This window comes from Bidens hawaiensis, unplaced genomic scaffold, assembly GCF_021521415.1.
Source record: "Bidens hawaiensis isolate Kalapana, Puna unplaced genomic scaffold, B.hawaiensis_p1.1 tig00022166_1, whole genome shotgun sequence".
Lineage (NCBI taxonomy): Eukaryota > Viridiplantae > Streptophyta > Magnoliopsida > Asterales > Asteraceae > Bidens > Bidens hawaiensis.
Window position 1 is genome coordinate 209,818 of NW_027493438.1, and position 13,262 is coordinate 223,079.

The 13,262-nt window shown below is 31.8% G+C and overlaps 2 protein-coding genes across 2 annotated transcripts; one reads left to right on the forward strand and one right to left on the reverse strand.

The window, feature by feature from the left end:
• Nucleotides 1-2,044: 2,044 nt before the first annotated feature.
• Nucleotides 2,045-3,778, forward strand: LOC143564802 (FAD synthetase 2, chloroplastic-like). The gene is made up of 5 exons (XM_077051973.1): nucleotides 2,045-2,118; nucleotides 2,254-2,306; nucleotides 2,452-2,587; nucleotides 2,816-2,991; nucleotides 3,198-3,778. Exons 1-5 carry the CDS (start codon nucleotides 2,060-2,062, stop codon nucleotides 3,701-3,703), a joined length of 930 nt encoding a protein of 309 aa, XP_076908088.1. The 5' UTR covers nucleotides 2,045-2,059; the 3' UTR covers nucleotides 3,704-3,778.
• Nucleotides 3,779-4,081: 303 nt separating this feature from the next.
• Nucleotides 4,082-8,021, reverse strand: LOC143564818 (glycerophosphodiester phosphodiesterase GDPDL3-like). Its single transcript, XM_077051986.1, has 9 exons — nucleotides 7,845-8,021; nucleotides 6,817-7,110; nucleotides 6,612-6,724; nucleotides 5,870-6,371; nucleotides 5,751-5,789; nucleotides 5,362-5,646; nucleotides 5,079-5,221; nucleotides 4,483-4,969; nucleotides 4,082-4,387 (listed from the first exon to the last, which is right to left on the reverse strand). Exons 1-9 carry the CDS (start codon nucleotides 7,954-7,956, stop codon nucleotides 4,089-4,091), a joined length of 2,274 nt encoding a protein of 757 aa, XP_076908101.1. The 5' UTR covers nucleotides 7,957-8,021; the 3' UTR covers nucleotides 4,082-4,088.
• Nucleotides 8,022-13,262: the final 5,241 nt, after the last annotated feature.

A 13,262-nucleotide genomic window follows, 5' to 3' on the forward strand; every position in this document is an offset into this window, starting at 1 on the left:
TATATATATAGACCGTTTTACGATAAAATTGTTCTCACTCTTAATCCTTTACCACCACCAAAATGTTTTGAACATCTGAGAGACAGTCGTTATCCCAAAGAAAATTGTTATTAATGTACGGAATTCCTATATATGACTGATCATTAGTTTTGTCACACAAACACTTTTGATACACACCCTTAATTGATTATTGAGGCACCCCCGAAAGTTATGTAAAAGAGACCAAATGATACATTTAAATACACTTTATCTCCTTACCATGCCCACCTTGTTTGTTACATGTATATTTCATCTAAATTCAACTAAAACACTTCGCAAATAAAATGGGCCGTAGAATGAAGGCGGTTGTGGACGTTAACTTGGTTAACGTATATAAGTGAGTTTCGTAAAAGAAAAAAGAAACTTCTAGTAACTAATTTTTTTCTCTTTTAGATAAAACGTTACATATACTAAGGGTGTTCAAAGTTGTATATCCTGATTTTCAGATATCCGATCGGCTAGTGAGCCAGATATCTGAAAATTTGGAAAAAATAATAAATATAAAAAATTTGAAGAACTACTTTTAAAATATTTCGGATATCCGAAATATCTAAAAAATTATCCGAAGTATCCGAAAGATTATCGGAAATTTGTAAATAATATTTATTATTTAATTATTAAAGAAATAAATTTCGAATAGTTAAAATTTTCAAAATCGATATTCTGAAATTTGAATACGGATATTTTTTAACACCCCAAAGTCATATATAATTTACTAGGGACCATATAAGATAAAAGAAAATCTCAAGGAATGAAATATAATACCAAGGAATAGTTGTAGACCTTTTGTCTAAAGAGATAGAAAACAGGAGTATGAATTGAGGCTATTGAACGAACGTTGATGATATCATCAAACATACTTCCTTTGTTTCCTTTGTTTCTTTGTTTCTCTTTCAACATCTGCTGCAGCTGCAGTCATTCATTTTCTACTCACGCAGCCGCCGAAATAATCCTTCACTCGCCGGACTTATTTCCGGTCAGTCTTATTTCACATCTGGATTCTTTCATTTAGTATTATTATATTATTCATTAATAGCTAGCTCAAAGGCATTGTTTATAACTCTATTTGTTTTCTGGGGCATCTTATCTTGTTATTGGTCAATCATTCAAACCTAAACTACTTCTCTGATTGCTAATTCATCACTATTATTGTTAATTGTTAATTAGAAACGATAATTAATTAAGTAATAAGTTATCAAATGCCATGGACAGTTAGTTGATTTAACGTCTCAGTGATTAATTTTTAAAATCTGATAATCTTGATTTGTATAATTTGAAATTTAGATTCATAACACTTTTGGTGTCAATGCATCGAAACAGTGTTGATATTTCCATGTATGCCCCCGTCCCTCATCCTTGATTGTTTTCAGTCTTGTAAAAATCGGGTTAATAGCTAATCGGTCGATGCGATTTCATGTAATCGGACCCAAACATCAGTAGGCGGTTAAAACTGGGCCAAATCGGTCTTTTGGTTTTAACCCGAGTTTTAAGCATCCACATCGACCTGTTCAAGTTTTAAGCTACAAAGGATGATCAAACGAGGTTTCGAAATGCTGAGGTTTGTAAAAATGCAGCAAAAATGATCAAACGAGGGTTGGATGTGTGTGTGTGTAGTTTGAAAATTATATATAAAATGAACAAACTAGCGTCTAGCAAGTTTTACAACACTGACTGTTTTATCTTCTTTATTCAAGTTCCCTTTTTGAAAAACATGATTCAAGGTTTTTATTGTCGTAAGCTGATACTGTAGTTACACACGTTTGAATTTCTTTGACTGTAAAAAATGGCAGCTTTCATGGCCTTTGGGATCACATCTGTGGCAGCTATTGCAATTTCATCGTAGTGCAGTTTGATCTAAATGAAACAAACAATGATTATGAATCAGAAGTTGTTTGTTCACCTGAACGGGTAAGTTTAATTTGTATAAATTATTTGCTTGGAGTAATATATAAAAGTTAAAACTAAGGCTGTTACGGGCTCCGTTATTTGCATTTGTTGAGGAATTAGATTACCTAGTACAATGCACGAAGCTTCTAGAAGGGTTCTCTCTTTATCATCTTCGGATATGAAAGCAACAAGGTATGCATTTCATAATTAACTTCTTTGGGTGGCAAAATGGATTGACAATTCCACTTCACTTCATTTTTACCTTTTGTTTCGTTCTTTGCTTGACATGTGTTTTAAATTTCTAATCTGTCTGTTTAATTGGCAAAGCCAACAGGAAGATGATGACACACCGCGCTCTGAACAGTTGTCATCTGTGGCAGGTATTATTACTGTTATTGTTATTATAATTTGTTTCTTTAAGTAAATGGGCCTAATGTCACATATTCAATTCTTCTAACACCACCATGTAAATAAGACCCTCTAACAAAAAAAAAAGTTTTCTAACACTTTAATGTAATTTTGTAGGAGGGATAGTAGCTTTGGGAAAGTTTGATGCGCTGCATATTGGTCACCGTGAGCTTGCTATCCAAGCAGCGAAGGCAGGCACTCCTTTCCTACTATCATTTACTGGAATGGCAGAAGTTCTTGGCTGGGAACCAAGGTATATCAACCCATTCATATCTTGGTGAGTCAAAGCGGGCCACAAGTTGCCTAAAGAGTTTTTAAATGCTTACAACCTTCTAAACCTTTTTTTTTTGAAAAAAAAAAATCATATTGGTATTTTCTATAACTATACAACACATTAATTGTTTACATGCTTTGAAAATTGGACACAAAAGTGTTGTCCCTCTATGTCTTAAAAAGTATGAAATCTAAGTTGTTTGAACAGGGCTCCTGTAGTGGCCAAGTGTGATCGAGAACGGGTGCTTTCATCATGGTCTAGTTGGTGTGGAGAAGTGACACCCACAGAGCTTAAAGTCGAGTTCTCTAAAGTGAGGAATCTGACTCCACGTCAGTTTGTGGAGAAGTTATCAAAAGAGCTCGGTATACGTGGTGTTGTCGCAGGTACATGCACTTGAATCTATTAAACGGGTGTTGGGGTGTGGGCTTTATAAATATTTATCTTATTCGGTTTTTGATGATCGTTTAACCTACTTTTCCATACGAATTACATATATATAGTTTTATTTAGGGTAACAAAATTGTTTATCAAATAGTATATGTGCTAATTTGATCATCAAGAGCCTAACTGTAGATCTTATTATACGTAGGCAAAGACTATCGGTTTGGTTACAGAGCCTCAGGAGATGCATCTGAGCTGTCAAGATTATGTGAAGAGTATGGTATAGAGGCATACATCATAAATCCAGTGATGGACCAAAAACAGATCATGTTAAACAAAGAATTCACTGACTCTAAAGAAAGAGGACAGGTGTCATCTACTCGTGTTCGCTATGCACTTTCAGAGGGAGACATGAATTATGTATCTGAGCTTCTTGGACGCCACCATCTTCTAATATTAATGCTAAATGATGACCAAACTTTTATCAGCAACAAGAACACGATATCGCTTCCCAAATCATGTTTACTGAATCTTCCACCTAAAGAGGGTGTATACGAGATGTGCAGTATCGTATTGGGTAAAGAAAATGAAAATGTTGTACCATGTAGAGTAGTCGTTGATAGGGATAATATTCGTTTAGAGTTGGTAGAGATAGATTGTATTGATATTCCTTCAGGAGACTTGAGATACCTGAATATTGAGTTTGGTGCCTGAAAACAGTCATTAAAAGCGGAATACATGGTTACATTTATATTCTATTAAAACTTTCAGGTTGTAGATTTGTTAGGAATGTGGATGGTTTGGTTTGGTTTTCAACCCTGGAGTTTGAAAAAGACCAAAGCGGTCATATTGCCTCATCCTTGGGGACCGGGGCCATAATAATAAAATTTTTTATATTCGTTTCAACTACTTTACATTAGACAATTTAAGAGGTCAAACTATAAGAAAGTGACAACATTGGATACCTATTAATAGAAAATTTGGCATGCTATAGGTCAACAGACCCCTCTCTATATCCGCTAACGCAAAAAAAAATGACTAAGAAAATACGCTTTTATAAAATCTATTAATAATAAAGTTGGGTGCTTATATATGTTTATCAATACATCAATACGCCTCCTACAACAACAGCCAACAAACAAAGCAGAGTTCTCATTACAACTTTTGGTGGTTGAGCACTCGGAGATGGTGCTCTTGGCATGTTACTTGAAGGTGGAGGTGCTTTCCTTGTAGCTAGTAGTATAGGTGGATCTGCCAGGTCACTATCGTTCAGGACCGGGTTGGGAGCTGCAGCCGGCAGCATCGACCCAGGAGTCATGGATCCCAACAGTCCGCCAGGCATTGCAGCTTTTGCATAATCTGGGACCTCCTCATCTGGTAATTGCAGACACTTGTTCCCTGTAGTTCCCACAAGAAAAAAAATTAATAAATTTCAGAGATTATTAACGAGACCTCGAACTTTTGAAGATATCTGAAAATGTAGCATAACTTACTTCTGTATCTGGCAGCGGTAGCAGGGAAATCTGTAACAACTCCATCAACACCAGCACCGGTTACAAACGAGTTTATTTCAACATACGGGTCTGAAAAGAAGTCCCGTGCAATTGATGAGAACTCGTTGCTCATTATTTGCACGTATACAGGAAGCTTAAACTCGTGAAATTTATCCACGACATTAGTTTGACCAAAAAGATACCCATCACTGCGTGTGTAGACAGATTCCTTCCCAATAATAACTGAATTAGCAATATCTTTGATTTCTAATATGGTTGAGTTTAAGGCATCACGGATGTTTTCATCAACTTCATAAACAAGCTCATGCCTGTTGCTTCTTTCCTTGAATAGTTTCAGAACCTTACTGTCTGAAGATTGGATTAATATCTTTTTGTGCAAATTGCTATTATAACTTGATTTATTCAAGACGTCCATCACTGCATCTGTTACACTTAGTTCATGATTTTCAGCTAGGTAGGCTGCATGCTGCAAATTGAGTAATGAGTATTATTGGATGAATTCGTATCACAATTTTACTGGATAAAAAAGGTGAGCTTTTTTATGAGTATTATTATTATATATGGTGGTTGCTCACTTTTATGTTGATCAGGACACCAGAAACAGAAGTAGCATTACTTGCAAACTCCAAAAAGTCAAACAAAGTCATAAACTTTCCATCATTTTTGAACTTCGGATTCCGATACAAAGTGACATTAGCAAATGGTTCAGAGATTAAAGCTAAAATACAAAGAAAGAAAAACAATGAGATAGCAAATCAGTAATATACATTTTTGAAAAGCATTGATGAATCTTTTGGTGCAGTGACATTACATCTACTTTCCTATTAATATCACAAAAGAGGTTAATAGATTACTTACGTCTCAAGGTCTTAATTTGGTTCCATGTGAGGCTGAAGGTATATATTCCATTACCAGAATGAAGCTCGGGAAAATTTGAAGTAAGGTTGCTGAATTCTGAATTAACAACTGTTGTTCTATCAATGAGGTTTATAGAACCTAAACAAATAGGTACCCCATCACTTGTCATCTGAACCGGACAGTCGATAATATCTGCACCATCTGAAACAGCTTTTCTGTATGCTGAATCAGTACATCCAGGAAAGTCCCCACTTGCTCCTTCAAGTGATATAATTGAAAAGTTCACTGTAACAATGTTACAGGAGAAATATATGATTAACATTTTTTAAACAGAGAAAAACAAACATTAACTGATTATGTACACACATATAATACATGGAATAACAGACCTTTATGTGATTCATTTGTCCCCATGTGAGAAAAGCAATCTGTAGGGTTCTAGAACATTAGTTGATCAAATAACTAATCTAATCTAATATAAATATAATATTAAATGCTTCAAACTTACCAAAAGCAGCTGATGGAGTTATAGGGTAATCAGAAAGAACACCATCTACAGCAAATTTCCCATTATCAACAAAACTTAAATACTCTGATACAGGGTCATAACTGTAATTATACGCGATTAACACATCATTCATAAAATCTGAAGCAAAAACTTTTAGACCCTCCTTGTGAGCATCCAAGACCAAGGATGTAAACGGTTGCAAATACATGTCACTGTCCACAGGCCATATGTATGATTTAGGAACTAGAATCCCAGAAGCAAATGTCTTGATATATGTCAGATTTTTCAGAAGAGATCCATATGTTTGATTGGTTGATGGCTCTGTTTCATCCAGCCCAAAAAATCTGAAAACTAGTTTTGTAGTGCTTGATCTAAATCTTTTCACAATGCTTTTTAAAAAATTCACCTCTGGCGACGAAATATATTTCACACCACCAGTTTTGGAAGCAGAAATCACAAAATTTCTCATACTCAAGTTGTGTTGTCTGAAAAATGCATCATTCTGCAAAAGCATAAAGAGTATAACCGCATCAGCATAATTCTGTTAAGACAGTTAGTTGTCATAGTTGACTTTTCGTGTGTTTTGTTGACTTGTATTGTACCTCTTTGTTGATCAATATAGTTATTCTATGTTACTATTACAACTATTTTTGCACTTCTGATCAACTTCAGGCATCCGTTTACATGAAATATAGTTGGTAACTTTATGTAGTTGATAATGTAAAAGAGTAATAATAATCACCTGGATATTCAACCACATTTGTTTGCTTGGGTTCGCTCTGACAACATCTTCAACAGTAAGGATCGGAAACGAGTTATCATAAAATGGAGTTCGGGAGTCGATGTTCTGTGTTACTGTTCAATGCAAAAGAAACATCATAAATTGCAAGACATGATACCATTCAAGTATTCAACTTGAGAGATTTATAAGTACGAATTTGACTTACATGAGACATTTAGTAGATCATCAAGTGAGAAGTCAACAGGAAACCATCCTGTCACGGGTACACCATTGACAGGGTATGTATTGCTTCTATTATCAAGCACTTGGGTAATATCAGAAGCATTTTCAAGATTAAGATTCGGAAAGCATATCCCAGCTGCATCTTTAGTCAATTGCACGTCACACCACAATATCAAATCGGATACACTCAGCGCCTTAGCAAAATCATATGCAGCAGAACTGGAGTCAGGAAATAATCCTGAAAAACCACCCCGTGCTATAACTGCAGGACGGTTTCCTGCAAAAATGAAACAACTTACAAATCAATAATCCTGAAGTACCACTGCAGAATCATAAATTATAATTCAGTGAATCAGTTGATTATAAGGCATTGACTACTAGGGGTGCAAACAAGCCCATATACGCACGAGCTAGTTGAGATCAGATCGATAAAAAGTTCGGAACAAGCTGAGCCCGAGCCGAACCCAATCCTCAAATAAAGCTCGTTTAGTTATCAAGCCCGAGCTCGTGCTTTGTGTATTGTTAAGTTCTATCTATTTTTGTACTTCTATGTATTAATTTCACAATGAATAGCTGAGCTCAAGCCACACTTAGGCTCGTTTAAGGTTTTTCTCAACATATAAAAATGTATTTAAATTAATTAACAAAAAAAAAGCAAGCCGAGCCCAAGAAAAAACTCACGAGGCGAGTTCGAGCTCTCGTAAGTCAAAACAGACTATTGCAAAAAATGAAAACTCAAAACCCTAGCCATCTAATCTCCTTTTCACGAAACTTAATATAACACATTTTCATAATTAATTTCATACGCTCCATTGTTGCTTAACCTTTCTCATATCTCCTCCTTAAATTCAAGCCCTAACTCTTCCGAAATATAGAAATAACAATTACTAAAATAAAGCGTGACATGCAATCAATCAAATAAACAAACAGCACACTAGCAATGCAAGATGACTAAAGCATATGATAATATCAATAGTTACGATAATAATAATAATAATAATAATAATATACCGCTTAATGTCTTCCATGCAGTACTAGTACTGTTACTAGATAGTCCGGCATCGCAGAAACACACCGAGCAGAGAAGTAATAAGAGGTTTAGTAGCCACCGGAGTATCCGCATATCAACACCGGCGGTGGATAGTTGATTATGGTGAGACTCAAGTAGTACTGATGAGGAAGAAGATGCAAATTAAATTATAAGAAAAAAGTTGCATGCTAAAAATACCGCTACACGGTTGTTAAGGGATGACCCTCAGCTTCTCTGGCACCAAACACCGCTACACGGTTGTTAAGGGCGTCTCCGCAAAGTCTTACGGGCGTAAATGTTGAAGGTAAACTGCGGTCTATCATTTTAACCATTCATTATAAATTGGATATGGCTCAATGGTAGAGCACTCACTTTACTTACTAGTGAGAGGTAGAGGTTCAAATCTCACTATCATCAATTTATATGGAAGATATAAGGGATGACCCAGGCTTGTCAGGGTTCGAGTCCTGATCTCACCCGGTTTTATCGGCCTCTAGCTGCCGTGCCGTTTGGCGGGCGTGGGGGTCGGGTTTTATCCAAGGAATCCTTCAATAGGTGGACCGCTAGGGGCTCCATCCGTCCGGACTCGTGGCCGGCTCGGGCTACCTTTAGACAATGAGAGCTGCGTACGAAGTACCCAACGTTACTTAGTTGGTCGTTCCAAGAAAAAAAAATATAACCATTCATTAATTTTCTATGGTTTTTATTACTTTTTTTTATTGTCTTCTATTTATATACTCTAAGGTAGTGTTTGGTATGATTGAATAAAATGTGGAATGGAATAAATCATTTCAAGAGAATGAATAAAAGCATGTTTGGTTGTCATGTGTTAATGAAATGAGTTATTCCTTAAGGAATGAAACTCCTTCCATTTATATGATTTTCATTCCTTTAAAAGGGGGTGTGTTTTTTTTCATTCCTTCTAAGAATGGAAAATAATAATAATATAATAATAATAATCTCTATTATTGTTATTATAGCAGCATTATATTCTAATTATTTATTTTTATTATAAATATCGTATATTATCAATATTATTATAATATATTATTATTATTTTACATATTATAATATAACTAATATTATATATAATTACTATTATATTTAAATTTGAGAAGTTAACATTTCACAACGTATATATGTGATTCAATGTTTTTACGAGTATGTTAATTAGTATTAGTTACTAATAATAATATTCACTAATGATAATAATAATTATTATTGGTGAATAATAATAATAATAATAATAAAGTGAAGAATCATCATTCCTACATGGTAACAAACATGACAATGGAATGGTAATAATCAATTTCATTCATTTGCCCATTCCATTACCACATTCATTCCATTTCTTCATTCATTCTATTACCTCATACCAAACAGACCCTAAGTCTATAACGTCATTCCGACTTTAAAGTGTGAAATATGAGGTCATAAGTTTAAAAGTAATATAGAGTAAAGATTTAGTTGTTAAAAAAGTTAACCTTATGAATATATGGGTTAACATTAAACCACTGTACGTAATATTATGCCTAGCCGACGAGTGTAAAACTACTTAATGTTAAAAAATTTTATACTAAAGTAAGTTTATATCAAGTAACTTCTAACATATTAAGGCGTTAAAAAATTATTTATTTTAAACTATGAGAGTTTAAATATTGAGGTCATATGACGTACATCATGGATGTACGAGTTCACCATTAAAAAAAAGAAGCTAAAATAAGTTTATGAGAGCAAACTTTTATTCATTATATTTTTTTCCTTCTAGTATCTTTAAAATATTCAAGTTTTCATATATTGGCTAGGTTTGCCTTGTTATCATTCTCATAATTGGACCAAATTGTGTGCACTTAAAATAATTTCATTTGGTACGTTATTACTGGTGTTGCCAGTTGATCATCAGCGAACTAGATTGATAGTCGAACGACATTTTCAAAAATTATTTTTTGTTTCTAAAGTCTCATCAACCGCTTTATTTACCCTTTCACGACCAATTTTTTTATAACAAAACAAAATTTGGTGTTTTTCTAAATTTTATTTGGGTTTTTATGTTGTTTAACAGTAATAACATATAATAAAAAATGGTTGTGAAAGGGACGATTGGATTTTGGAGGACAGCCCACAATGCGTCAACAAGAAAACAACACTTCAACTGACGTGCACACAATATCTAATGCGACATCATTTGTACCTGATGGCCCACACAATTTGGGTTCATTTGAAGACACAAATTCAGAATTTCAGACCCTCTTGTAGCCTTGTTGGTGTGAAGGTTTCTATATAAGGAACTTGTTTTATGTGGGCTCTTATACCAGTTATTGCACTTCAAAATATACAAGTTTTCTTTGAACCTTTTCAACTTTGTTCACATTTTAAAATTGATAAATTACTTCGATAATTGAGAATGAGAATAATAGTCACGCAAGCATTAAAAAAGAAGTTAATGTCGTCATTAATTCATGTAACCAACTATGGACAAAGATTATGATAAAAGGGTATTTTATTGCTAATTGTTGGATGCAAGATTTTACACGCTAATTACTAAAATATTTATTTTGATCATGTAACTATATCAAAATAACTTTTTTAGTATAGGTCTACGGGCACCATAGTTAAAAACATGATGTACTTCTCTATTAGATTAAGAGTTTCAGTTTTATGATAGATAGTGGTGTATATATAATAGGAGTACCAGGGTATAGCCCGTGTTACACACGCTTGGAAAAACATGTCAACAAACATAATAAATTTAAACAATAAATTCAAGCAACACAAAACTTCTTTAAATTTTCGGACCAATATGTTAACCATTTACATTGTCTAGATATTAAAAGTTATAATAAGTTAATTTACATCGAGCAACCAAAAAACATCAACAAAAGACATAAACATTTTCTTTCATATTAAACCACCATCAACTTCTTCAAACATTCTATCAAAAGAAACTCATTTTTCTTCACAACCTGAAAATATAAGAAAACAATAGCATCCAAATTAAATATACCATAATAACATATTTAATAATGAGTAACATTTGAACATTAATAAAGTTGTTTTTGTTGAATTGTTGTTTTTATTAAAACAAAATAACATACAACAACAAACAAAGTAAAATGACAACATAAAACATCTTTCTAACTTAAACCATTAAACCAAAAAACAATATTAATAAAAACATTTTTTGCCGTCATTTTATACCTAACAAATTTGTTACTCTTTTAAAACAACCCGTTTTGAAATATTTTTAAAATAGTTACAAAATATAAAAAAAATTGGAATTAGTCAACTTCAAAAAATTATGATTTTTTTTTATTTTTGACCAATTTTGCAACAAACTTTTAAATCACTGACATTAATATTTTGTTAAACTTGCAAAACATAAAAAAGTTTTATAATAAATGAATTTTCAAATAACTTTGAAAAGATTAAAAAAATTTATGTTGACTTTGAATATATTTGAAGATGAAAAAATATGTTACAAAAATATATATACTATATATACATGTATTTTAATAAAAAATATATTAAAACGATTAAATTAATTGTTATATTTAAATGAGAATATTATTAAAGACATTACTAACGAACGTATATGAACATCCCGTACAAACAGAAAATGTAATAGACACGTATTTAAGATATTGACATTTTATGTTGAGTATATATTAGGAAAATGAATTAAATTAGAATAACTTAAATGGTTATTTAAGTTATAAATCTGTTTACCAAAATTTCTGAAACTATCAAAACTAATAGTCGGTCAACAATATTAAAGGAAGTTATTAACTTTATAAATTTTAAAAAACACCGACCCACATTATAGTCAACTTATTTATTTGAAATTCGAATTATTAATTTGAATACACGTAAAAAATATTAACTTTCAACTTTATTATATTATTTGATTAAATTAGAATATAATAAATTATTATTTAAGTTATAAATCTGTTTACCAAAATTGTTGAACGAAATTTGTTATAGTCAAGATCCTAAATACAAGAAATATTACAAAAATCATGGCATAATGTAATCTTGAAATTATTAGTTTTTTTAGTCGATCCAAAATTAATATTATTTTATTACCGTCAATGAAATCTACATTCAATTTTGTCACAAACTCATATCATTAATTGTGACATTTATGTATAATTATAAATTGGTCAAAAACATATAAGATAGAAAGATTTTCGAGATTGGAAACTAATAAACATTATAATATTGACAACGGAAACCAAAATTTTTCATAACCAACTGTAATATATCTTTTTTTAGAATTCAAATTCAAATAATATTTTGATTTTTTATAGTGCATTAATAGTTACAGTTTCCATAACCAAATGATGACACATATTAGCATTAATTGTGACATTTATGTCTCATTATACATTGGTCAAACAAAAATATGGAAAGTGTGTGAAAATTAGGAACTACTCAAAACTTAATATTACTAATGGAGATTGATAATAATATTGGCAGTTGCGAAATATTTTTTGAAAGTGCAAAAAATATACATAAATAATAACACAAATATACATCAATATTAAACAAAAATACATAAATACATGAATAATAACAAGAATATACATCAATATTAAACAAAAAATAAGAAATCTTATCAAAAAATCCTCAATCCATGAAATTAACTATATCAAATTGGAGACATAACCTGAAATGAGAAAATTAAATATTAATATTAATATCACATAATAAATAAATTAAATTATAGAAGATTTGAATTAGGTAAACAAATATTCTAATTGATAACCAGAATATTTGAATTGCGTTACCGGAAAAACAAAATAGGGGAAATCTCCATTGTATCTTCGATTTTGATATAGAACCTAAAGAGATTATAAGAAAATCATATAATAATTAATATAAATAAAAAAAAAATGGAAAACAAAAATCTTACCGGAAGGTGGAAGCTTTACCGGAAAACCGTAATAACTTTAAAATATCAATTCAATCTTGGATTTTGATATACAACCTAAAGAGATTATTATAAAATCATATAACAATTAAAATAAATATAAAACCATATCGGAAAACTTTACCGAAAAAAGATATAACCTTGCCGGAAAATCATATAACATTGTTGGCCATTAGAGTATATGTGACATTTGTCAAATTTGAGTCTCGAGTCATATTCTTATTTTAAACTTTTATTTTGTAAAAAAACGCTCAAACATTTTTAGAACCTTAATTTATTTATTATATAATATTATCATGGACCTCGATTATCAATAAATAGATGTTTGTCATATTGTAGTGTCGTTAAGAAAAACATAAGGGGTAATACTTGTCATTTCGAATCTACATTATCATTTTGTTAAGTTTAAAACCTTTCCTTAAAACACTTGGAACTTGAGGGACCGTTTTTGAAAATATTTAATATACAT

What these genes read in the sequence shown, in the direction of transcription:
- LOC143564802 (XM_077051973.1), top strand. Translation starts at nt 2,060, where the DNA reads ATGCACGAAGCTTCTAGAAGGGTTCTCTCTTTATCATCTTCGGATATG. An exon ending in TCGGATATGAAAGCAACAAG is followed by an intron (nt 2,119 to 2,253) that starts GTATGCATTTCA and finishes TAATTGGCAAAG; the next exon opens with CCAACAGGAAGATGATGACA. An exon ending in ACAGTTGTCATCTGTGGCAG is followed by an intron (nt 2,307 to 2,451) that starts GTATTATTACTG and finishes GTAATTTTGTAG; the next exon opens with GAGGGATAGTAGCTTTGGGA.
- LOC143564818 (XM_077051986.1), bottom strand. Translation starts at nt 7,956, where the DNA reads ATGCGGATACTCCGGTGGCTACTAAACCTCTTATTACTTCTCTGCTCG. An exon ending in TGCATGGAAGACATTAAGCG is followed by an intron (nt 7,111 to 7,844) that starts GTATATTATTAT and finishes TCATTTTTGCAG; the next exon opens with GAAACCGTCCTGCAGTTATA. An exon ending in GTGTCCTGATCAACATAAAA is followed by an intron (nt 4,970 to 5,078) that starts GTGAGCAACCAC and finishes CTCAATTTGCAG; the next exon opens with CATGCAGCCTACCTAGCTGA.